Source organism: Rhincodon typus, chromosome 29, assembly GCF_021869965.1.
Source record: "Rhincodon typus isolate 14 chromosome 29, sRhiTyp1.1, whole genome shotgun sequence".
NCBI lineage: Eukaryota > Metazoa > Chordata > Chondrichthyes > Orectolobiformes > Rhincodontidae > Rhincodon > Rhincodon typus.
The window spans coordinates 24062122-24089805 of NC_063360.1; the positions used below are offsets into that span (position 1 = coordinate 24062122).

At 41.4% G+C, this 27684-nt stretch overlaps 1 protein-coding gene across 6 annotated transcripts in view; it reads right to left on the minus strand.

Moving 5' to 3' along the window:
* The window catches only part of cbarpb (CACN subunit beta associated regulatory protein b), a 193963-nt gene that overhangs the window by 139997 nt on the left and 26282 nt on the right, over positions 1 to 27684 (minus strand). The window contains exons 1-4 of one of the 6 annotated variants that reach the window (XM_048614161.1): positions 26012 to 26264; positions 25653 to 25764; positions 25310 to 25393; positions 11551 to 11696 (exon numbers count right to left, since the gene is read on the minus strand). In XM_048614161.1, the coding sequence (XP_048470118.1) occupies positions 11551 to 11696; positions 25310 to 25357 (194 nt within the window). In that variant the 5' untranslated portion in view covers positions 25358 to 25393; positions 25653 to 25764; positions 26012 to 26264. Of the gene's footprint in view, positions 1 to 11550; positions 11697 to 25309; positions 25394 to 25652; positions 25827 to 26011; positions 26265 to 27684 lie in introns of those variants that run through there. The other 5 variants (XM_048614164.1, XM_048614162.1, XM_048614160.1 and 2 more) reach the window with 5 other exon arrangements.

Consider the following 27684-nt stretch of genomic DNA (forward strand, 5'->3'; position numbering starts at 1 on the left):
ATTGTTGCAAGGGGAGAGAAGAAAGTAGATGCACATTATAAAGCCAAAGTAGCAAGCAGAATAGCATGATCATGATCATTAATTGTATATATAGCAAAAAAAACAGCATATGAGACCAAAATATATGGTCATACTTGCCCATAAAAAGTGGAACATCCTTCTCCAACGTGCATCACAGAAATATTATGCTGCAGAAGGACGCCATTCAACCCATCACGTCTGCACCAGCTCACCAAATGAGCATCATGACTTAGTGCCATTCTCCGGACTTTTCGCAAATGCTTTGCACATTATTCAAATTGAAACAATCATTCAATACTGAAATCACTGCACAAAGGCCAGTATCCCATCTCCAAGTCACCCTTTATTTACATGTGCACAGTACATGGGCTCTGACCAGCCAGCTCAAAGCCAGTCCCGAGACTGAGATGACTCTCTGAATCTCCGGTTTATATCCATCAGCCAGGGCTCCTCGATTGGCCCAGGTTAAAAATCCCAATCAAGGCTTGCATTGTCAATGGATCCACCTGGCCCCCATTCCAATCACTACAAATACCCTCTGAAGGCCTCTATTGGACCTGCCTCCACCACAATTCTAGGCAAAACATTCAGTCCTGAACCACTCGTCACATAAAAATGTTATTTTCCACAAGATATTTGCTTCTTTTGCAAATCACTTTAAATCTGTGCCATTTTATTCTCGATCCTTTTTATTTCCTATTCATTTTGTGGGATGTGGGCACCGCTGGCTGGCCAGATATCTTGCCCATCCCTAGTTGCCTTTGAGAAGGTGGTGGTGAGTTGCCTTCTTGAACCGCTGCAGTCTGCTGTGGGTTGACCCACAATGCTATTAGGGAGGGAATTACAGGATTTTGACCCAGCAACAGTGAAGGATATATTTCCAAGTCAGGATGGTGAATGACTTGGAGGGGAACTTGGACATGGTGATGTTCCCATATGTCGGTTGCCCTTGTCCTTCGAGATGGAAGTGTTCGTGGGTTTGGAAGGTGCTGTCTGAGGATCTTCGGTGAATTTCTGCAGTACATCTTGTAAATAGTACACACTGCTGCTACTGAGCGTCGGTGGTGGAGGGAGTGAATGCTTGTGGATGTAGTAGCAATCAAGTGGGCTGCTTTGTCCAGGATGGTGTCAAGCTTCTTGAGTGTTGTTGGGGCTGCACTCATCCAAGCAAACGGGGAGTATTCCATCACACTCCTGACTTGTGCCTTGTAAATGGTGGACAGGTTTTGAGGAGACAGGAGGTGAGTTACTCGCCTCAGTATTCCAAGCTTCTGGCCTGCTCTTGTAGCCACTGTGTTAATGTGGGGAGTCCACTTGAGTTTCTGGTCAATGGTAACCCCCAGGATGTTGATAGTGGGGGATTCAGTGATGGTAACATCATTGAATGTCAAGGGACTGTGATTAGATGGTTTCTTATTGGTGATGGTAATAGCCTGGCATTTGTGTGGCATGAATGTCACTTGCCATTTGTCAGCCCAAGCCTGGATATTGTCCAGATTTTGTTGCATGTGAACATGGACTGCCTCAGTATCTGCGGAGTCACGAATGGTGCTGAACATTGTGCAATCATCGGCGAACATCCCCACTTCTGACCTTATGTTGGAGGGAAGGTCATTGATGAAGCAGCTGAAGATGGTTGGGCCGAGGACATTACCCTGAGGAATTCCTGCAGAGATGTACTGGAGCTGAGATGACTGACCTCCCACAACCACAGCCTATGTGTCAGGTATGACTCCAACCACCTGATACCCATTGATTCCAAGGTGTGGAGCTGGATGAACACAGCAGGCCAGGCAGCATCAGAGGAGCAGGAAAGCTGACGTTTTGGGTCCACACCCTTCAGAGGCAGGGATGAATCCAGTACAGTGTAGGTAAGGAGTTGGGATGGAGGTTGGTCAGTGAGGAGGGAGGGGCAGGTAGGTGGGACTGAAGACGTACAGGTCGAGGAGGCGGGGATGAGGCTAGATGATAGAAAGTGGGGGTGGGGGTGGGGGTTGATCAGTGAGGTGGGAGGAGGGGATAGGTGGGAGAAAAGACGGACAGGTCAAGGAGGCAGGGACGAGCTGGGCTGGTTTTGGGATGAGGTCGGGGGTGGGGAGATTTTGAAGCTTGTAAAGTCCACTTTGAGACGATTGGACTGCAGGGTTCCCAGACGGAATATGAGGTGCTGTTCCTCCAGCCTTCGGGTGGCATTGTTGTGGCACTAGAGGAGGCCCAGGATGGACATGTCATCCAAGGAGTGGGAGGAGGAGTTGAAGTGGTTTGCAACTGGGAGGTGTTGTCATTTGTCGCAAACCGAGAGTCGGTGCTCTACAAAGTGGTCCCCAAGCCTCCGCTTGGTTTCCCCGATGTAGAGGAGGCCACATCGGAAACAGTGGATACAGTATACAACATTAGCAGATGTGCAGGTGAACGTCTGTTCAATGTGGAAGGTTTTCTTGGGGCCTGGGATGGAGGTGAGGGAGGAAGTGTAGGGGCAGGTGTAGCACCTCCTGCGGTTGCAGGGAAAAGTGCCGGGGGTGGTGGGGCTAGTGGGGAGTGGGAAGCGGACGAGGGAGTCGCGCAGAGAGCGGTCCCTCTGGAAGCCAGATAAGGGTGGGGAGGGAAAAATGTCCTTGGTAGTGGGGTCAGATTGCAGGTGGCGGAAGTGGCGGAGAATGATACGTTGAATCCAGAGATTGATGGGGTGATATGTGAGGACAAGGGGATTTCTGTCTTTGTTGTTATTGTGGGGAGAGGGTGTGAGGGCTGAGGTGCGGGAAATGTGAGAGACACGGTCGAGGGCGTTTTCGACCACTGCAAGGGGGGGAAATTGCAGTCCTTGAAAAACAAGGCCATCTGGGATGTCCGGGAGGGCACCGCCTCATCTTGGGAGCAGATGTGGCGGAGGTGAAGGAATTGGGAATAGGGGATAGCATTCTTGCAGGAAGGTGGGTGAGAGGAGGTGTATTCTAGGTAGCTATGGCAGGTGGGCTTGAAATAGATATCAGTTTCCAGGTGGTTACCAGAGATGGAGATGGAGAGGTCCAGGAAGGTGAGAGAGGTATCAGAGATGGTCCAGGTGAACTTAAGGTTGTGGTGGAAGCTGTTAGAAAAGTGGATGAACTGTTCAAGCTCCTCGTGGGAGCACGAGGCGGCGCCGATACAGTCATCAATGTAATGGAGGAAGAGGTGGGGGATGGTGCCAGTGTCGCTGTGGAAGAGGGACTGTTCTACGTAACCTACGAAGAGGCAGGCATAGCTTGGGCTCATGCGGCTACCCATGGCCACCCCTTTCGTCTGTAGGAAGTGGGAGGAGTTGAAGGAGGAGGTGTTAAGGGTAAGGACGAGTTCGGTTAGGTGGACAAGGGCGTCGGTGGAGGGGAACTGGTGGGGCCTGCAGGACAGGAAGAAGCAGAAGGCTTTTAGGCCACCTGCATGGGGAATGCAAGCATACAGGGACTGGACGTCCATGGTGAAGATGAGGTGCTGACGGCCAGGGAATCGAAGTTTTGGAGGCGGCGGAGGGCGTGGGTGGCATCATGGACATAGGTGGGGAGTTCGTGGACCAGGGGGGAGAAAATGGAGTTGAGATAAGTGGAGATAAGTTTGGTGGGGCAGGAGCAGGCAGAGACAATGGGTCGACCAGGGCAGTCGGGTTTATGGATTTTGGGAAAGAGATAGAAACGGACGGTGCGGGGTCGGGGAACTTTGAGGTTGGAGGCTGTGGGTGGGAGGTCACCCACTGATTCCAGTTTTGCTAGGGCTCCTTGATGCCACACTCGGTCGAATGCAGCCTTGATATCAAGGGCTGTCACTTTCACCTCACCTCTGGAATTCAGCTCTTTTGTCCATGTTTGAACTAAGGCTGTAATGAGGTCAGGAGCTGAGTGGCCCTGGCAGAACCTAAACTGGGCATCACTGAGCAGGTTATTGCTGAGCAGGTGCTGCTTGATAGCACTGTTGATGACACCTTCCATCACCTTACTGACAATTGAGAGGAGACTGATGGGGCGGTAATTGGCCGGGTTGGATTTGTCCTGCTTTGTGTGTACAGGATATACTTGGGCAACTTTCCACATTGTCGGGTAGATACCAGTGTTGTAACTGTACTGGAACAGCTTGGCTAGGGGAGCAGCAAGTTCTGGAGTACAAATCTTCAGTACTATTGCCGGAATGGTGTCAGGGCCCGTAGCCTTTGCAGTATCCAGTGTCTCCAACCGTTTCTTGATATCACGTGAAGTGAATCGAATTGGCTGAAGACTGGTATCTGTAATGATGGGGACCACTGGAGGAGGCCGAGATGGATCATCTACTTGGCACTTCTGGCTGAAGATTGCTGCGAATGCTTCAGCCTTATCTCTTGCACTGATGTGCTGGGCTCTTCCATCATTGAGGATGGGGATGTTTGTGGAGCCTCCTCCTCCAGTGAGTTGTTTATGAGCAGGGAACTGTTTTTCCCTATCTATCTGATCGATCAGATCACCCCTTAGCCTTTTCCACTCCAAAGAAGACAGACCCAACTTCTCCGATCTGTCCTCATAACTGATGTTTCAGATGTACTGTTGTACCTTCTTGAAACCCTCTCCTACACTTTCTCCAATCTGTTTTTATCAGTGGCATTCAGTACTTGAGATGAAGTTTACCATGTCTTTTGCAAGTTGTGTATATTCTTTTTGCTTTTATACTCTTTGCACCTATTTATAAAGTTTACTAACTGCTCTCTCCACCTTCATTGATCTGTGCTCATATACACACAGGTCCCTCTGCTCCTGCATCACCTTTAGAATTGTATCTGTTGTTTTATATTCTCAGTCCATGTTCTTCCTTTCATAGAAAATAGGTGCAAAAGTAGGCCATTCAGCCCTTCAAACCTGCACCAGACTGCATCATCTCACGCTCCTCTCTCTTGAGCATCACCTGCCAGCTATCTGCCCATTCACTAAATTATCTATGTCTTTTTGAAGTTCTTTACTGTCCTCCTCATGGTTTGCAATGTTCCCAAGTTTTATATCGTCCACAGCTTTGAAACTGACCCATCACTTATTATTTGCCATCCCTCAGCCGATGCTGTATCCATGTTGCAAATGTCCATTTAATTCCATAAGCTCTAACTTTTCTCACAGGTCTGCATTGTGGCACTGTATCAAACATCTTCTGAAACTGCATGTAAACCACATCAACAGCATTCCCTCATGCCTCTGTAAACCCTTTAAAAAAAACTAAAGCAAGTCAATCAAACACAAGGGCGGGCTGAAAACAAATGCATAAAAGCTCATCTTTCCTTCGTTCAGTGAAGAAGCTTCTGGACTCTTCCCACCAATGAAACATGAATAAATTCTTTGGTATTCGTAGTGGACTCTGAGTGTTAAATGATTCATTTAGTCATTCTGCCCCAGCACAATTCTAAATTAAACCCAATTCCTGCATATGGTCCGTATGCCTCTTTTCCCTGTCTATTTCCATGTCTGTCTAAATGCCTCTTAAATTTTCCTAACGTATCTACTTCTACCACCTCTCTTTGCAGTGCGTTCCAGGCACCTACCACCCTCTGTGTAAAACAAAACTTTCCCCGTGCATCTCCCTTAATGGAACTAGCTTGAAGATGGAAGACCAAGGGTGGTGGTGAAGGGTGGCTTTTCAGACTGGAGACCTGTGACCAGCGGTGTGCCACAAGGATTGGTGCTGGGTCCGCTGCTTTTTGTCATTTATATAAATGATTTGGATGTGAACATAGGAGGTATGGCTAGTAAGCTTGCAGATGACACCAAAATTGGAGGTGTCGTGGACAGCGAATAAGATTACCTCAGAGTCCAATGGGATCTTGATCAGATGGGCCAATGGGCCGAGGAGTGGCAAATGGAGTTTAATTTAGATAAACGTGAGGTGCTGCATTTTGGAAAGGCAAACAGGACAGGACTTATACACTTAATGGTAAGATCCAGGGGAGTGTTGCTGAACAAAGAGATTTTGGAGTGCAAGTTCATAGTTCCTTGAAAGTGGAGTCGCAGGTTAACAGGATAGTGAAGAAGGTGTTTGGTACGCTTACATTTATTGGTCAGCTCATTGAGTATAGGAGTTGGGAGGTCATGCTGTGGCTGTACAGGACATTGGTTAGGCCACTATTGGAATACTGCTATAGGAAGGATGTTGTGGTCTCCCTGCTATAGGAAGGATGTTGTGGAACTTTAAAGGGTTCAGAAAAAATTTACAAAGATGTTGCCAGGGTTGGAGGGTTTGAGTTATACAGAGAGGCTGAATAGGCTGGGGCTGTTTTCCCAGAGCTCCGAGTGACCTTATAGAAGTTTATAAAATCACGAGGAGCATGGTCTGTTTCCATGCTGTACAGCTCTATGACTCTAAATCCATGCTGTTTCTTGCTTATCAACCCACCTTTATTTTTAAGGACACTAATTATATCCTGAATAATTTTTTTTGAAGCTTTCCCACCATTGAAGTTAAACTAACTGGTCTGTAATTTCTGGGCTTATCCTTAGAGCTATTTTGAATAAGGGCATGATGTTTGCAATTCTCCAGTCTTCTGGCACCACTGAGTCTAAGGAAGACTGAAAGACTTTGGCCAGTACCTCCACAATTTGAATTGAATCGAATGATTTATTGTCAAATGTAATTTACAGTGAATAATACAGTAAAATACAGTAAAAAGCTTCAACTGTTGCCACAATCTGGCACCATTTTGAACAGTTGAAGAATAAAAAGGATAAAAAGACATTACTGAAAGAGAGTCCATCTTCATTCCGTTGCCTCTGCCATGAGACCTGATCCCTGAGCCAGCTCCCTAATGACACCTGCACCACCACCCCTCCTCCACTACCTCACTGTCACCTAAGCCAGACCCACTAACATAGCCATCACCACTCTTCAGGTGCCATCTCATTATCACTGGGCCCACCTCGCCAACACTGCCAATGCCGGATCCTGTGCTGCACGCATACTCGCCCTGCAACCAAGAGCCCCCGGCTTTGCCACTGCTGCTTCTCGGATAACCAGGAGTCTCAGGCTCCGGGCCTACCACAACCAGGTGTCCCTACTCTGGGCACACCACAACCAGGATTCCCTGGCTCCGCTGCCATACCAAGCGGCCACCTCGCCAAGAGTCCCGCTCCGGCTGCCCTCCTCCTTAATGTCACCTTCTCTGCTGCCATTGACAGGTAGAGAAAGAAGAAAAAGGAAAAGAAAGAGGATGGAAAGGGTCAGGAAAGAAGGGAGGAGGTGGCCAGTCTGGAGCAGACAGTTTCAGGGGCCTGAATACTGCCTACCTTGCCAGTGCCGCCATCTTGAGATGCTGCTGCCCCTTCAGCTCTCTCTTCAGGAAACTACACAATTTTCACTTAACGCTTGCAAGCTAACTTTTCAATCACTCACTAAAGTTTTGCATCTCCTGTGAAAAATAAACAACCTGTTAAATGCATGACATGAGGCCCTAGTTAGGGATTTTGCTCAAATATCTTTAAGCCCAGTCATGGGGTGAAGTGATGACCATTTCTTGACTCACTTATGTACTCTCTCCTTTTCTCGTTCTCCAACTTAAGGAGGCAAGGAAAGGTTGTAAATGTATTTTATTAAACAAAGGTTGAAAATGCTCAAAAGAACAAGGTAGCCAGAAATGCTTTGTTCTGACAGTATTGTTCTGTGTAAGGCACGGTGTTGACATGGACAGCTAGACTGAAAGAAAATAAGGGCGAACCAATAAACAAATGGTTAAAAAAAAGAAGAATCCCAGATCTTATGATGTCTGACGCTCATAGGTATAATCTAACATCATTGATATTCAAAAAAAATCTGCTGTGGGATCATGAAGCTTAAAACAAAATGAACAGGAAATTCTTTTCAGAATCACTTGATATCAGCTGCAACAAAGCTTAGAAGTCTCAATCGGCAACTATTCAAGACATTGCTATTTAAGTAGGCATTGCTGAACCACAAGGTTTAGAGGAATTCATTTTTCCAATGCTCCCTATAACCTGCACAACAACCTGGATGTTCCCAGAAGGACTGTGCACAATTTGGAAACTGTAGACAAAAACAGAAATTACTGGAAAAGCTCAGCAGGTCTGGCAGCATCTGTGGAGAAAAATCAGAGTTAACATTTTGGGTCAAGTGACCCCGTCCATAAGAAACTGTAATTTACCAAACGTGCATAGCAGCACTAAATTATGTAAAGGGGCTGCACACTCCAAAAAAACATAGGTACGTTCCCCATAACCCCAAATAGGAACCACATGAAACAAAATCCTTATGCTGTGGATACTGTACTAAAAAAAAGATAAACCGATACTTAAGTAAAGCAATAACCAAAGGCCATGTCACAAAGGTATAACACCATGAACTGAAATTTCCTGTCTTCTAGCTATATCACACAAAATTTCCATCTGGATTTATGAAAGAAGACTGTGAAATTATTTTAATTCCATGGAAACGAAATATCCAGCAACCTCAATCCCTTATGGCCCCTCAGTTGAACACTGAATGGAGAATTATATGCATTGTCTGATATTCAACATACCATCTTGTCAACTGGAGTATGATTTTTCTTTCCATGCTGGGTTGTTCATTGTGCTAAATTGCTCGGCAACACAATGAATTAAATATATACAGAATTAATCTGTATATATTCCTGTTCTAAAGTCATTACATCAGACCTGAGCACCCAAAAGTGATAAATTGGAGCTTCACCAGCTGCAGACTAACACAAAAATCCAAATGTGCAATGACAGAGTCAATGTTTATTCCCCCTGCCACAACAGGCAGTCAGTCATCGGTCATGGTGGAGGCTGTGTATTAAGGGTTCTATAATACATAATAACATATACACACACACACACACGCACACACACGTACACGCACACATCATTAACATAATTAAATCAAGCTCCCACAGTGTGGTTGGGAGCTAGATTTAGAATTTGCGTTTGTTGCTTCGGTTTCCCAAGGATTAGGAAACTGATCAGTGAAAAGACAAGAAATGCTGGCACACAAGGTGAGGCCTTTTATAGAGTCCTCATAGGCTAAGAAGAGGTGGAATGCTCCCCTGGCCCTCAAGGGAGCCTATAGTCTCCACCCTGTTGCACTTGCCAAACTGTCCACCAAATATCCAGAGCCCTGTCTCCAAGGTCATGATAGGAAACCTTTGGAGAATTAGTTGAAACAAATGTAATTATCATTTAGAAAGTTACAAATTAATAAACGAAAGCAGGTGCAAATTCATTAAAAGCAAATTGCATTTGAGGGCATTAAAGAGGAAAGATGAAGCTTGTGCTGTTGATGTTGTGTTTGTAGACTTTTAGAAAAAGTGTGATAAGTTTATAATAATAAACATGTTGACAAGATTGAAGCCTATGAGACTAATGACAAAAGAATTAAGGACCAGAGGTGAGATGAAGCGATTTTTTAATTAAATGCAAATTATTATGCAGAATTTTGTGATGACAGATACAGATTTAATAGCAACTTTAAAGAGGGAATCGGATAAGTGTATGAAAAAGAAAATTTTGCAAAGCATTGGGGAAAGAACAGGAGAGTGAGACTAAAATGCTCTTTAATACAGAGCTGGTGCAGACACACCAAATGGTTTTCCTTCAAGGCTGTATGATCCTATGAGTTTATGATTGAGTGACAGCAAGAATTCTAAAGTGCTGGGAGATGGCAGCTACAGGATCTGCAACTGACAAAGTGGTGACAAGGAACTGTACAAACCAAACTGCAGTGTACAGCACATGCTAAGGCACTGAGCTTATGGTAAGATGGAGTAAGGCAGGAAAGGGATTGGAAAATAAAAGACAGGGATTTTGAAGTAATTACACTCAGAGCAGGTAGACAATGGAGCATACTAACAGGAAGGAGGGGAGGTGTATGAGACTTAGCATGAACAGTATAGGAGCAGAATTCTAGCGAAAGTTTGAATTTATTTATGGAAAAGGTCAGAACTCCAGTGAAAAGAACTTTTAGGACAATTAAGGACAGATGGGTAGGTGTTTGAATGAGGCTGAGATATTGGTAGATAGTATTACTTGGTTGAAATAGGTGGTCTTGATAATGGTTAGATTGTGGGGTTTGAAGAGCTCAGTATTGGCTAGAATATTCAGACTTTAAACAATCAGATGTGTCTGTATAAGCAGCTTTAAATATTAACATGATTGAGGCAAATGTTTCTAATACAAGCCAAACAAAACTGGCTTGCCAACATTACACCAAAGAATGTTATGCCTGGCACAAAGCTTGATATTAGACAAGCAGCCAGATAGCACGTAAAGCTGAGGGTGGAGACACAGCAGAAAGCTAGTTGTCAACTATTTCTTATTTAGTTATGTTAAGTACAACAAGGTGGACTCATGCTTCAATCCAACTTGAAAATAGATATTTGTAATTGTACTTATTGTGAAGATTTCCTTTATCCATCATGATAGAGTATGTTTAACAGCCAATTCATCTTAAATTCTGCTTTCGAGACATAGTCCCCAAGGTCCATCAAATCAGCATTTACTGAAGACAAATTGGTGTGTACTGCTACTAAACAATGCAATGCAGGCTGTCAAAAGCAGCACAAGACAAAACAAAGACGAGCACAAGGATACTGTCTGTTTGCATTTCCCACTGTAGCCATTTTACTGTCATTAATTAAACAGACGCCCACACTGTGCAATAGCTCTGCACTAAAATTAATTCATCTTTCAATTCCAATATCCTAGGGTTTATATCCAGCGTACTACTTTCTGTGAATGGACACTCGCAATTAAACCAGAATTAAACATGACGAACATTTGTTTTTTGGATTCCAAAGTCAATGAATGTTTGTGGGATCTTGCTGTGTGTTTTTTTGATCTTTGCAATAACCTTCACATTCACACTGATGACAACACATAAATATTCCACAGAATTATTTTGGGCTATACCAAAAATATACTAAGGCACCATAAAATGATTCTTTCCTAGAACATGGCCAACATGGTCTGTAGAGCTTTACACAAATAGTCCTTGAAGTGATTGCAAAGTAAAGACTGCCCTATCAGTGATATTTCTGTCTTTTACAATGTCTATCATTATGGCTTCTGCTAATGAGATTGCACAATTAATGCTGAATTATAGACATCTTTATCCAATAGACTGTTTTCACTAGGAACCAGATTGATACTGTCAAGACTCATTTGGATTAAAGTGTTTAACAGCTGTCAGTGAAAGGAGACTTTCATCCCAACTGTTGAGGCTGGATCTGAAGCTAGTGTCACAACACAATATGGCTTCTAGTCAGAACAATTATATCAACTTGGACGTATAATACAATACAATTACAGACGGCGATTACTGCTTGTAATCTGGATATGGCTTTGTTATATTAGCAACCATTTCGTTTGCACACAGAGCAAACCAATGTATCATATACACACTGATTATTCTGAAATTCAGTGCAAGAAAATACAACACAGTTTTGCCAGTTGCATGTTCCAAAACCAATATTATTGAGCGGGTAAGTAACTGGACACTTCTAGTTAATGAAATGAAGTTTACGAGGATGCAGGACACATGGCTTACCTTGAATACCTTCGATCAGTTTCACAGCATCTTCTGCAGATAATCAAAATACCAGAGAGTAGGACTAAAGTCCCGCCAATGAACACAGACACGAGGACAAGTAGTAGGACATAGCCATCCTGGACACTCGGATCTTTGGGAATAGCCTGCAGCAAAACAAAATGTTACAAGTTAAAGAACTAAACCTTTGCTTACGATACCATGATTGATTTTTTTTATCAGTGTGGGCTGATAGCACACATTGATCAGAAATACCTCTTTCAGTTACATCATTGCCATTGGTAGAGAAGAAATTAACTTTAAGGAAATCTAACATCCAATTCCTCTTAAGTTAAGTAATAATGTATTTCTAACAATTTAAAGCTGCATTCTGGGGAAGCAAAAAAATGAGTTATGAAATAATTTCAATTAAACAAAATATATTACTAAATTTCCACTTTATGTATTTATTGGAAACTGAATCACTACACAACTTGAAGAGTCTGTCATATATAACCATTGCAATCATAAAATGATGGCATGCAGGTGCATTTATCAGTCCATAGAAAATGCAGTCAATTTAATCGTATAATACAAGTACTTTCTTGTCTTGCCTGCTACCGCTGAGATATGTATTACTAAGAGCTGGTGGGCAAAACAAAAAAGGAAATTCACAACTATAAATTGTTCAGTTTAACATACTTTCAGAATCAGCACATAAATAGTGGTGTGACATTTAGTTAACACCCTTGTTCATGATGTTACACAGTGGGATACTGGTGGATATACTCTACAACATTTGTCCGAGATCCTGTTAAAATAAGTATTTAGTGCCTCCATTAAAAAAAACCCTGGAGAAACACCAGAACCCTCATGTTAAAAAGAATAGCTCAGATTGGCTAAACATCAAATCTAATGATAAAATATTTATGTTGCACCAACACCTCATTTTTCCCATCTGGGAAAGTGAGCTGTTGCAAGAGTTTCTTGTGATGTCTAATGTTGTGGAATTATTACTGTTTCAAAATACAATCGCATGAGAAACTAATGGATTGCAAATGAAGAAACCTTTAGATGGATTGTGTGACTGCAGAAATTTACCATGAAGCAGGAGGATGCAAAAGCGCATTAGGGAAAGTTAATACACTAATTCTACAAAAGGAGGAAATAGCTTTATTGAGTCATGTAAACTGTATTTTAAGCTAAATAATTGAGCAGTTGAACGATCATATTAATGAGTGATTATAACCTAAAAATGGAAAAGTCGTTTATAATTTATCCTCACAACATGCCTATTATAACCCATAATGCAGTGAATCTGTCTATATTTCTCGAAATTGAGATCTATCAAAAGTGCTTACCTCTCTCTCAACGTCAGCAAATCTAGGGAACTTATCACTGACATCAGAAAGAAAGAAGGAGATCACACCCCCATCTAAATCAACAGAACTGAGGTTGAGAGGGTGGAGAGCATCAAGATCCTTGGAGTGACGATAACCAAGAACCTGTCCTGGACTTCCCACTTAGATGCAATGGTAAAGAAGGCACATCAACATCTTGTCTTCCCAAGGTAGCTCAGAAAATGTCCATGAGGTCCCTCTCAAGCTTCTACAGACGCATCGTTGAAAGCATAATGTCCAGGTACATAACAGCCTGGTATGGCATCTGCTCTGCCCAGGATCATAAGAAACTACAGTAGTTGGAGCGCACAGCCCAGACCATCATGGAAGCTAACCTTCCATCCTGATCTCCTACAACCTCTTCCATCAGACAAAAGACACAGAACACTGAACACACGCACCAGCAGGTTCAGGAACAGCTTCTTGCCGACCATTATTAGATTGATGAGTGGACTGTCTAGCCTTAAATAATGCTAATCTTGCTAACATTGATCTTGCCTAGCGTATGACCTGTGCAATGTAACCCGGATGCCTCTAAGTCTTTTTACAACCTCTGATCTGTACATTCATGCTTACTATGATCTGCCTGTACAGCTTGTAAATGAAGCTTTTCACTGTACTTCGGCACATGAGACAATAAATGAATCATTTTACAGAAGGAAACTGCTGCTTATTTTTTTGCAGGCTGAAGTACAAGGGATTCAGCATGTGGAATAGAAAAATATGTCTATGTGCGGGCACAGTTGGAAAGTTGCACTCAAGAAATGCAGAATATCCTGGTTTCTAGTTGGCAGACAAAAATTGCTGGTGTGAAACACACCCTGAAATTGACAAGCAATTATCATGCAGGGTGTCAGTGCCATACTTGTGGAATTCATGTGTGTCCTGGCCACAGAACAGACACCTTGACAGACTAGGCAAAGTTGTGTAAACAATTATTGGTCAGAATGCCAAAGCCACCAACCAGAAAAGCCTCAAACACCTTCCCCATTAGCAGATAATCAGTGGCAAATGATAATTGACTTGTTGGAAATAAAACAGATGACCGAAACTGCCTGGCTCTTTTGCCCATGCCCAGGTGGCCCTGGAGAGGGAGCATGCAGTGTCCTTTGGTATAATTTAGGCATACCACAAGTACCAGACATAAGCTGTGGTTAGTCATCTTCCCCACCCCCATAACCAAGCCCTCAAACCAAATTTTAATTTCATTTTGTAAGTTTCCTTTGAAATGTAATTTTTATTACATTGCCATTTAGGTCTGGTTCTATGGTAACTTAAATTATTAGTTTTCTTTGCTTTTGCAAAGGAATATGAAATAGATGCCAACACCAAAGACATTTTTAAAGTTTGGATCAATAAAGATGTTGGTGTCCTGCAATGACCATCATTATCAAAAGCGTTATGCAAGCCACACAGTTTGTATAATAAATCTAAACCCGGATGAGCAGTCTAAGGCATTGTCCCAAGAGATTTGGTGTAACTGGATTCTGCAGGACAGATGTATACCTGTTGTAGAAATAAATCCACAGAAGGGCTTTTATCTGCCCAACAATTGACCAAAGCCAATAATCTTGAGTAGAAAAAAAAAGAGGAGTAATCTCTTCAAATATTTTCCAAATTACAATGCATACTCTATTTGTGTTAACAATAAAATCTAGTAAAGTTGCTTAATATTTTAAACATGCAGAATCCTTGCTGAATTCCACATTTCTGTCAATCCACCGGCAAGCCTACAAAGCACCCCTCGATTTATTTTTACCCTTACATACACATCTTAACTCACAGAATACTTATCAGTTCATATTTCTGATGAACTAAATATTACATCATTATGGTAAGGAAAACATTAACATAATAACTAGTGATTAACCATATTCTCGTATTAACTAAACCTCAGGGAGACACAGGTCTTCAAGCATGTGCCTTGTTGACTACCTCAACAAATAACTTTGGGTCGCTTTTATGACTTAGACTTAGAATCCCTACAGTGTGGAAACAGTCCCTTCAGCCCAACAAGTCCACACCGACTTTCACAGCATCCCACCCAGACTCATCCCCCCATAACCCACCTAATCTACACGTCCCTGCACACTACGGGCAATTTAGCACAGCCAATCCACCTAGTTTGCACATCTTTGGACAGTGGGAGGAAACCGGAGCACCCGGAGGAAACCCACGCAGACATAGGGAAAATGTGCAAGCTCCACACAGACACCCGAGAATAGAATCGAACCCAGGGCCCTGGAGCTGTGAGGCAGCAGTGCTAACCACTGAGCCACCGTGCTGCCGTTTGAGTGCTGGACAAAGAGGTGTACAAATGGAGATCCTCAAATTTTGAGGATGGCCTGCCATTTACATTCTGCATTCCACAATTTGTCCTGTTGGAGGCACTGTTTGGCATGTTTTTCCCAAAAGCTGCTCAAATGATCTGTAGGAACTTTGCTCCTGAAGATCATTATGTTGAACTTTCCAGTTTGTAGACATTAAAGTTCGTACAATTGACAGTCATAAAAGAATGCTGAAAATTGAGGAACAGCCTTGTTAAGAGCTGAAGGCATTGTTTTTAGTATTATATAAGTTAGTCACTCACTATAAACAAAAAATAAACTGACAGTCTCTAGATGTGCACCAATTTTGTTTTTAAATTGGCAAGCTCAATATTGCATGAATAATCAAAACATATTATACTTGGCCATTTACAGACTATTAGGATGAAATGAGCATTAACATTCTGGTTGTCATAAAAGTCCAACTAGTTTGTTAGAGAAATCTTTACCAGGAGCAGTTTGCTACATTTCCTGACCCAAATTAAAGTTTGAGAGATTAAAACTTAACTGAAACCAAGAAGGTTAACCTGTGATAAACTATGGCTTGGGGAAAATATTGTGTTATGTCTCACAGCAGATGTGCGATATATGTTTAAGGGGCATGCTCATGATTTTATCACTGTATCATGGCATGTGACCTAATGATATAAAGGTCTCAGTCTCTCTTTTATTGAGGCTATGGTTACCCAGTCCAGGTTTATGAGATTCCAATGCTATACTCCTGTGGTAGGCTCTTCAATATCTAGCAAGCCATTCAATTGTAATAAATGTTCAAGTGAATGTCCATAGGGCACCAACACTTTCATAGAGCAACTATAGATGGTTTTGCTCAGGGCTCAAAATACACAGGTGCATGGGTGAATTCACCCAAAAGCCACTGAAGTGTCCAGGAAAATGCAATCATGGAGAGTGACTAATAAAAGAGGCATCGCCCCCTAGTATGTCAATTTTTTAAAGTGCTTAAAGTCGTGGCCAGGGAAATGTCTATGGATATTATTTGTTCTTCCAGAAAGCATCTGATAAAGTCTTTCATCACGTGCTGTTAGCTAAAATTGAAGTTCAATAACAAATTTGAAAACAAATTATTGACTTGGTTAGGAAATTGGCTGCAGCAAGCAACAGAGCAGGAATAACAGGCAAAAAGTAAAATAGAAAAGAGGTGATTAGTGATGGCCAGCCTCTATTAGGCCTCAATCTGTCCCAAATGAAAAGAAACAGTAATCTTAGAAATGAATGTATTAGTTGTTCTGGGGGCCCATTTTGAGGTATACATCACTTTGTATCATTTTCGAGTATTACTGTCTTTTTCCTCCTACGGTGCAGTATTTTGTAATCTTGCTGTTTATCTAAAGAAAGAAACCCTAACAAAAACATAACATAAATACAAAAGGTAATGCTACAACATGACTGCATCATCATCTGATGAAAGAATTAGTGAGATTGCAAATGTAGCCCCTAAGATCTAAGCATAGCTACTAAAACAAAAACTGAGTGCCTGAAAACCAAAGTAGCCCTGGAGAAAATTTCAAAAGGAGTTCTAGAGAGCAAATGAATTTAACCCTGTTCTTGTCGGTGATGACCACATCACAGAATTTTTATTGTAAAGTCACAACTTTGTGTGCTCCATTATAGAAAGAACATTAAAGCTATAATGACAAAGCATAGATTTACAAAGATTGCACTATTGGATAATTCGAAACAGGAAACCATTTTTGTGAAGAAATATGTTATTTATTAGGTCTATTTTCATTAAAGCAGAGAAGGCTAAAAGAAGATTAAATAAAGGTTATTAAGATCATGAAGAACATTGGTAGGACAAATAGTGAAAGATTATTTTGTCTGATTTGAAAGCCAGTTACAAGGAGCCTTCAATTAAAATTCTCATGAAATGAGTGAGGAGAACTGTTGGTGGAAATGTCTTTAGAAAGAGAATTGCAGAAGCCTAGCACGCTTTGCCTCAGGGAATAGTTGAGAGAAACCATTGTATGTTTCAAGAGCAAAGTGGAAAACTATTTGAAGCAAAGGGGTGTACCAGGCCACAGGAAAGAGCAGACCAATGCGATTAGTTTTGCATCATTCTAGCAAAGATCCGGCACAGCTATGAAAAGTCGAACGGCCTCCTTCTGTGCTAAAACTTCTAAAGTTCTAAATGATTATATTGCCTTTCACATAATTGAAACTTAATGACCTTTAATCGGTGAATGGACAGTATGCTTTTTGTTGGCCTCAGAGCATCACGCAAAAATACACAGAATCCCTTCATATAGTCTTAGCCTTTGTATAAAGCGTCTCTTTCTTCAGTCATGTAATTAAAAAATATTACAGTGGTAAGATCAGTCATTTGTTGGTGGCAATCCATGAAACATACTTTATTAGTGGAGAACTAGATTGTTTGGAAAAGATATTCTAATAACATATGTGAAAAGTTTAACAAAGCTGAAGTTTGAGATCTTTAAAACAAGCAACTTTTAACCTTTAAACCAGATACTGTCTTGCATAAGTAATATTGCAGGCGGTGACATTGGTCGACGCACAAAACCACAAGCAATAAAACATTTTAAAAGACCTCAAGGGAAGCTATCCCGTCAACTGTTACACAGGCATTCATTCAGGGTTAGCACTTTCATGTTTAACTCATTAAAATTAAAGTCAAAGGGAAATTATTTCTATGCATCTGGAGGCATCAGTTTGTTTTTGTTCCTTTATTTCAGTTCCTCAAGAACTCTGGTTCTAATCTCACATGCAATTTGCACTCACCTCCTAAACCTCAGTTATTAACCTTGGATATAATTATTAACAGCTATCAGTAAGAAATGAATTTACCTGAAGGCTTCCACATTTAATCTCCTTGGTACTGTTGATATGGCAACTATTGTGCCTGCTGCTGCAAATTAGTATTTTCTTTGATTCCATGCTCTTCGACTCTGCCCTTCTACTGTGGTGCTGCTATCCCTGCAAAATCAGCTGATTGGTCAACCCCATGTTGTAACTGCCTTTAAACGTGCACATTTTGCACTGGGAACTCACCGAATTAACACCACAGAGTTGCATGGGTCCCATGTTATATCTGTTAGTCAAGTGCACTGCCCTCCTTGACAACTACTCAGCCAATTTATGCTGAAATCGAAAACTTCCTCTGGTATTTCTTTGTTTGCTTAAAATTTAAGTCTGACTGTTAGTTGGCAGATCTTTAGGAAAAAAATGCTCATTACCCAAATTATATAAGATTTAATTTTTTTTAAACTTTATTTTAGCATCCCATATAACCCAAAAAGACATAAAATTAGAAAATGAAATATGAAAAATGTGTTTGCATTAAATGGGGACCATAAAGATGAGATATTTGGAATACAGGAGGAAGCTCTTTATTGAGAGAATGGGACTTGTTACCACACAGGGAGAAGTTGACGTGAATAGCATAGGTACATTTAAAAGGAAGTTAGGTAAACACATGAGGGACAACATATATGGTCATGGTGACGGAGTTGGAAAACAGAAGTGGGAGTAAGCTCAAATGGAAGTTAAACATAAATTCGAAGATGTTCTATATATCAATATTCTACTGGATCAGTTTGCTTTAAAAGAACAAAAGGAGTCTCTTATCATGTAAAGATAACCATTATGGTTAATGTTATAAAGTCATACAAATATGGTGAGCTAGGACACATTAATGCAAACACTTTCATGTCAATACCAAGTAATTAGGTGTCCATCAATGTAAAGAGTGGTAGTATAACTTGGCAGTCAGATCCCAACCTGGCTTCCAAATGCATTAAACCAAAGCAAATAAACAGCCTTCCAATCAGTCAGCTTGTATTGCTTCACATTTGCAACAGTTGTGGTTTGACAACAGCCCAATGCTAAGTCACATTTTCAAAATGCTCTAAATGGTTCACTGAATGTCCTGGACACTTTTAAGTTTTACATGGAACTTATTTATTGTGGGGATAAAACAGATATTACTGCCTGTTAAATATTAGGTGCCAGAAGTTCTATGCATGCAATGAAGCATGTATGTGCTGTACATCATTAATGCATCTTTGTGCAAGTTGGTCTGAGACCAATCTACAACATGCTAATAGTCTACCTTTTGGGATAGCAACCATCAGACACCAGTTTCAGATAGATATCACAGAAGAGCTGATGGACTAAACATTACTTATTTCATTAAATGTAAGATCTTCATTACAAAGTTAGTTGAGCATTTACCATTTTCTATTTCAACCTTCGCTTCCAAAATTGATTTGATGTGGACTTACCTTTGTTAGTCAAATAATGAAGAGAGTGGTAGACTGAATCATACCAAGAGATTTAAGATAAATTGGAAATGGAATAGGATGGAGGTAGCATAAGTTCTGAAAGAAATCTAAATTGGGCTATTCAGATTTTCAATTGATGATTAAATTCATTAATTTTGCCCACTAGTCATCTCGTACTTATTTACATTTATATGAGTGTTAATTTATAGGGATTTGTGACAAGCTATAAAAGGTATTCTCAGGGTCAGTTCATCTGTTTTTAAGACCAACCAATTTTTATTAAATGGGGTGAAAATCAGGTGAGTTTGCTGAAGGGTAGATGATCCATTCCACCAGGTACCTCCTTAATTTTGTAGTTTATTAACGTAGAGTTTCATTCATTGTTTTCTTTAAATGCACACTATACCATTCAATAATACATACGTACTCATACAAAACCACAAAGCAACAGAACACAAGTTCAAACTTAATAGAATTAGTTCCTGATCTTGACCAAATAGTCAAAATATTTCCACAAAAATGAGAGGAATGAAATAACAAAGAACGAAACATTCCGACTGTGGCAAAAAAAAATATAAATTTAGCTTGGTGGCAGTTCTTTTAATTCAATCACAAAATTAAGGAACTGGGAAACACAGTTAATTCCGAAGCATGTTCCCAGCTTACCACAGAACCAACTTAGCAAAGATATACCCAGCTTGGACTCTGCATGGGTACAGGAGTCAAGTTACATTCAAGCGAAACACAAAAACACTTTAACTGTGTTCAGGTATGGGTGTTACTGACTGTTTTTTTGAGTTCAGCTGATGGTTATACTGGTTCATCGCATCAATCAATTATTTAAGATTATTCAAAACCATCTAGTGGAATCTTCTGTGCCCTGATGTGGTGAGGTTTGAGATGGGGAGAGCGCTTAATTATCTGAGGTGGTGGTGTATCCAAAACCACCACCTCCCGCCTCCACCGGAATTCAGTTTTGGTTTAGAAGGCCCACGGTTAACCTTCCTGCCCTGCCACCACTTAAGGGCCTCAAACTACCACTATCATGGTTAACCCTGCAGCAGGTGGGTGTGACACTATTCAGTGTTCCTGATATCCACTGCCTTATGGGCAGTTTGACAACTCAGGGGTTGGTGGGCAATCAGTGCATGCTTGAGGGACTGGCCATAAGGAAGGGGCTGCTTGCTGGTTGCAGCCTTCTCAGTCTTTTTTTCTGACTGTCCTGCTCCCTCTCTCTCCATGAACTCTAATCTGTGAGCTGCCCAGATCACTTACCTTTGTTCTGGATCTGCTAAGATCTGGGCCATCCATAGGTTCCCCTTTGGTAGCAGCTACAGTTTCCTCATCGGTGCTGAAGAGCACAAGAGCTCCTACTTTCTTATTGGTTTGCAGCTATTGCTGTGTGGGACTACTTCTCCAGGGGACCAGTTGCAGGGGAAGGCCTACCGATGGCTTCACCACTGCTTCAATGGTTTGTGGCTCAGTGGGTCTTGGAATAGACAGCCCAGGTCTCCCACTGACTCTATAACCAGCAAGTGAGACCTCTGATACTTCAAAAGGCTTCTGTCATTCGGTGGGTTTTGAATTTCCACAAAGATATCTCATAAAGGCTATTGACTCCCATATTTGATGAGACAATATGGAAAATAATAGCTGTGTTTCCTACATGTTAGTACTTTAGTATGCAGACAATGAATATGATAGTCAATAGCAAAGCATAATAGGGTAAAGTTTCTACTTTGGACACAATTGACAAGCTGAGCACAAATTGTGCTCAAAATCATATTAGTTTTGTGAAGTTTAAATTCAAGATTCTGCTGAAACCAAGGTATATATCACCAAAACAAACTCTTTCATGAGCTAATCCACCTGCACAGGACTTTGGAAGATAATTGTTTTTTTTTTGCACCACAAAGATATTCTTTGGTATATTTAAGAGTGTCCCGCTGGTGCAGTTTTATTAATACAACAGAAAGAATAAGCATTTTTAACAAGTGTCTAGCCTCGCCCTTTGAATAAGTTCATTTTAAATAACTGCAAATTGCTTCAATAAAACTGCTCAGAAACATTTACCAGTTTCATTAGCATCGAGTGGTCAGCTTCTTAGTAAATTAAGCATATTTTAATATTTTCAAAAATGTGCCTGTGTGTCCTTGTAGTTAACGATTAAGTCTAGAGTGACTTTAAGAGCCTCTCCTAGGCTCACAAAGGTCTGCTTAATGGCAGTTCACCATAGTGATTAATTCAATTTTGAGGCAGGGCCAGTCATCTGGTCAGGATTGACTTCCCGCCCAATGTTATCTTTAAAATTAGCCAAGAGTTTGCAGAAACTAGATCTACACTGGATTTAATATGCATCTGAAATTCCAAAATCCTTTGCAATGATTAGGCCATGTTTGGGTGATCTGTGCTTTAGAAAACTAGCATAAGCCAGGGGAAAATCCAGTCAAGATCTTGTGTAAATAAGTATATATTATTGGTTTTCTGAATGTTCATCCATTGATCAATAAATTCGTTTAACAGCTGCAGCCTGAAATTAGGTCTGGTATTTCATGTAGATTCAGTAGCGAAATGAAAAAGTAATGAGAGGTTTTCTGTTCACTATCCTGGACAACATTGTAAATTCTTACCTAACATTAGAGTTAATGAAGGTGGTTGAGGATAGTATAAGGTGAAAGTTCACCTATAAGAGTGATCTAAAATAAAGATGGCAAAGTATCTGAGATAAGATGGACAGTAAAGACCCAAAACATAACATTCACATCCCATCAGAAGTCACTGGATAGTGATAAAATGTAGGAATACTGGCTGTTCATTTTGCCCTCAGCTAACCTGGGCAGAAGGTTTATTGCAGATCTCTTATGATCTCTCACATATGCTTAAAATGAACAGATCACGTCTGATGTAGCAAGATACTAACAGTGTTTCAAATTATGGTGAACTGTTTGGCCTAAACCAATGATTACAATTTAATGAAGTGTGGAGCTAGAAGAATACAGCAGACCAGCCAGCATCAGAGGAGCAAGAAAGTTGATGTTCTGGGTCAGGACATTTCTTCAGAGAAAAAAAAAGCACTGAAGAAGGGTCCTGACCCGAAACGTCAACTTTCCTGCTCCTCTGATGCTGCCTGGCCTGCTGTGTTCCTCCAGCTCCACACGCTGTTGTATCTGACTCCAGCACCTGCACTTCTTGCTATCTCTGAGTGATTACAAATTAATGTCTCTTTAAAATCACAAATTAGGTATCTATTTTAACACTACACTATTGTTTGTAGCGTTTGAAAGACATGTTTTTGACTACCAAACACTCTAATGACTAGATTGCAATATTTACTTGAAATAAAGAGAATGCTGGAAGAGGCTCAGAAAGTCAGGCAGCATCTGTGAAGAGAGTCAATGTTTCATATACAGCTTTCTGCCTTTTGTCTCCTTAAATGTTGCCTAATAATCTTCAACAATTCTTCACCTGGAGCTAAATCTTTCTCCATGATAAAGTCCAGCCCTTCTTCAAAGACAAAGTTATCATGACAATAACATAAAGCATGACATGAAAGAGGGGAAACAAAGTTTAAGAGCATAATAATTGAGATCTTTATAATGAAGGTGGACTGCATTCTCATGTGGCATAGTCATCGGTTGCTTTCACTTTCTATTTTCTACTATCTTTCGCATAATGCTAAATCCTGTCCCCATCCAGCACACAAGTAAGCAAGTGCATGCACACTCATTTTGAATATCTCTAAAAACAATTAATATCTGAAGGAATGAGCTGCCCCATTTTAGTTGTTCCCTTCCACAGTCAGAGAAGTTTCCTCTCTCAGATCCCTCTTTTCAGCCTTTCAGAGAGATGCCATTTTCACACAAGTAATGGCAGAATGGCACTGAGTAAGATGGGAATATTTTGGATAGTCACATGTCACCATACTGCTGTTGGAATTTGCAATATATTGAATGTCATGAACCTTACTGATATCAAATTCTGGGCCATTACATATCAAGTCATGTTTACCTTGCCAATGGAAGTTATGCACATAAGAACGAAGTTTATCCTGTTGTCACATAAGATCCAATTAGACAATCCTATTTTTGTAAATTTATTCACAGGGGGCATAATTTTAAGGTGACAGGAGTAAGATTTAAAACGGACCCGAATGGCAACTTTTTCACACAGAGGATACTCATATGTGGAATGAACAGCCAGCGGAAGTGGTAGATACAGGTACAGTTATGACATTTAAAAGATATTTGGACAGGTACATGAATAGAAAATGTTTAGAGGGATATGTGCCAAACGCGTGGCAAATGGGAGTAGTTTAGTTTGGGAAACCTGGTTGGCATGAACAAGTTGGACCAAAGGGTCTGTTTCCATGCTTATGACTCTTTGGCTATGAATGTGGGCACCATTGGCTAGGTCATTTACTGTCCCTCCGTAGTCGCCCATAGAGGGGAGCAGTAAAGAGTCACTGTCGGTCTGGAGTCACATATGGGCCAGACCAAATAAGGATGGCAGTTTTCTTTCTCCAGAGGGCAGTATGAAATCAGATGGGGTTTTTTTCCCCCTGACGACCAACAATAATTTCATCATTAAATCCAGATTTTGTTTTTAAATTGTACTCAAACAATTCGAACCTGTTCCCCAGAATATTGCTTGGTCTCTAAATAAATAGTTTAACGATAACACCACTAGACTATTCCTCCGACATTACATATTGGTAATGTTTCCAGTTAGTAATTTAACAGTAATCACTGTATTCTGTCCAGTTTCTTCTGCAATATTATTTCATGACCAATAATGTCTCCAGAGCAATCGACCCCAGTGTGAGAAGTCAACCTGCTAGTAACACGTCAAGGAAGCGTCAATGATTGTTCCTAATGATCTAGTCATCCCGTGTTGAGGGGATGGTGTTGCCAGGAATTGTAGCTGAGATTTAGCATCTTATCGCACGTGCTCACTCCCAAAGGAATATACATTCACCTAGGCAACGGCGAAAAAAAATAGAGCAGCTGTCTGATTTGCACTTGGCCATGAGACACAGATGGTAATTAAAACCCCCAAAATATATGAGAGTTGCATGAATATTAAAACGAATGGAGAACATTTTTTTTTCCAAATAAAAAGCGATATAACAAGTATGTTTTATAAAGTAGGGGCAAAACAGGCAGACAATGGGAAACAAATTGGACGCGATTTTACAAGATGTATTTCGATTGTCGGACGAAAGCAGGTTAAAAAGGAAAAGCGAGAGGTACACATTAGCACATAATAGTAAAAGAAAGGGAATCAGTCTAAAGGCTGTTTATCACGGTTACAATGCGACCAATAACAGAAATATCAGAGATGGTAATTTAAACACAGGATCTCGATTTCCTTCCCTACTCCATTGTGAGATATTTAGAAGCTTGCCGCTATCATTTAAGGGCCTACCTCTAACACTAATAACATGAAGACTGCATATTTCTGGGACTGTACATTACCATATTTCCACCTGTAAATCCAAGGGGGAAAGTATTCAAAATAACCCGCTAACAGTTACTGGAATTAATTAGTTTGTGTTATATACACAATGATATGTATCAGTGATTGTACATTTCATTGGGATACAACAGGCAATTATTTCAGCATTATCTATCTTATTATAGGAACCAGATCATTAAGCTGAGAACAAGAACACGGTTCTTCAGGTACATTGACAACAGGTCGTCCCCTGTGCCATCTCTCAGTTACAGACTGACAGTAGGCGCTTTGTTTTAGCTACAATCTGATTGTATAGTATTTCTGTGGTTAAATCACTCACCGTTGCGTTCTCAGTTATGTATTTCCATGCAGGCAAATCATTGCTCATGGTCCAGTTCGTCGGAGACAGGGCTATTTTATCCTCCTACAATACAACAAAAGAAAAATAGCATCTTACGATCGGATATGTAGAGGGTTTTATTGGAAGCTGCTTGGCGCCTGGCAAATAAATGTCTTTTTTATGTATCCTAATAATCAGCGTTAAATCTCCATAAGGAGGTGATCTCAGCTCGACAGGAAGCAACCGAAGACATTAATGCAGAACAGAAAAGTTCCCTCAGTTGGCAAGGGGCATTGAACGAAGCAGAAACTGGGAGAAACGCATCATTTCACAATGTACTCACTTGTTGTGTAACAGACTATGACAGCGCCTCTTTCCGGATTTATTCATACTAAATGGCAAAGGAATAGCTGGCGGGGAGAAGCTGGCGTGTGCAGACTTCCTCCAACCCAAGGCTGGAAAGAAAAGAGGGATCTGAGAGAGGAAAGCGACCGCACAAGGACCAAGCGGAGGGATCGCCCCTGGAGCAGGATTCCCCCCCACCACCCCCAACCCCGTCCACGTCCCCTCCTCCCCAGATCAGCTTCTCACGCAGGCACCTCCTCCCTACTCTGTTTCATTCTGCTCGGGCTACACTGGGCTCGGCCTTACACTCTGGTGAGCACTATTGGCATCAAAGTTAATGCTTTTTTTTCTTTAAACCTTTCAACTGGGCATGACTGCCCACCTTCAGGGGGCTCGACCCTTAGCCTCCTCCCGCCCCGTCTCTCAGGCAGATCTCTCGCTGAGCTGGGCTGGGATTCGCCTCTCACGCTGAAGGGGAATGATCAGACCGGTGCCACATGTGCCAGGTTACCAGACAGCAATTTCCTTGCAGCTCCTGCCAATCTCTCAGGCGTTGCATTGTTCAGCTGGGCAGTTGCCCGGGTACGTTACAACAGAAAGGGCCTCCCTTCCGTGCACAACAGCAGATGGAGCTCCCGTTCAGTCTAAGCCTGATATTTCCTCCTCGTTTTATAGATATAAATAATTATTTTAATTGCACTTCCGTCTTTACAGTGATACTGATGCAAAAGATTGGGGAAAGAATGGTTGTCACGCACCAAATGCATATTATGCTTGCAGGTGAGTTTCAATGCTAAATGCAGGAGAGAAAATAATTTTTTAACATTTCAGATGTAGATATTTTTCCTTTTTTGAGATCTCATAGGATCACAGAAGGCCTTTTCTGAAACAGCAATCTTTTTGTAAAAGTCCCTGAGGATCTGTTCTGCCCGTTTCATTTCAGAATTCCAACATTTGCAGATTTTTTTTCCGAGGTCCACGCACATACAAAAGCCTATTTGTGAACACTTGCTTTGGGTTGGGTTTTGAGAATGCGTTTCATTCATTTGTGAGTCTTGGCTATATTGGCCGTGGAAATTGGAAACGGAAGAGGATTATGCTGTTTTCCCCAGTTGAAGCCTTTCTATGCACCGTGTGCGTTTGCCAATTTAATGCGGGAATGAATCACTTCCATTGTGGCGACTGGTGAAACAAGCACTGTTAGATTGCACACTTCAACTGACACACTGCCATAGAAATCCACATTTCATGCCTGTATATGCTCAATCGTATCACGTGACCTTATCCTAGGCTGGAATATCCATCGAGTATTCCGCACAACAGGACAGCGTCCAGACAAGATTATCCCCGCACCCAGACAACATAGACTTGCAGCATTTTCCATTTATATATATAAGGTTAAACAATCAATTATTTCCGATTCCATAACTCACAGTCCTTTATTGATTATTAAGACTGTAGTCGTTGTCCTCAGGTGTGGCTACTTGTCCACCAGCATCCTATTTCTTGTTTTTGCAAAGAAAAATTAAACATGAGGTTATGTGCAGTTATAGACTTCATTAAGAATTTTAGGTTTTTGTTAGGCTCTGTCTATAGTTACCTTCAATAGAAACATGAAGACTTTTTGAGTATTCAATCTCATCAATAGAAAGACACAGTAACCAAAGAGTTTGAAATTTGTCCCTTATGTTTCCCATTTTCCAACTGAAGGAACCATGTACACTTGGGAAGAAGAGACTACTGAGAAATAGTCCATTAACCAGAGATAGTAGGAATCCCATCCCAAAACCAGTCCAGCTCATCCCTGCCTCCCTAACCTGTTCTTCCTCCCACCTATCCCCTCCTCCCACCTCAAGCCGCACCTCCATCTCCTACCGACCAACCTCATCCCGCCCCCTTGACCTGTCCGTCCTCCCTGGACTGACCTATCCCCTTCCTAACTCCCTACCTACACTCACCTTTACTGGCTCCATCCCCGCCTCTTCGACCTGTTTGTTTCCTCTCCACCTATCCTCTCCTCTATCCCTCTT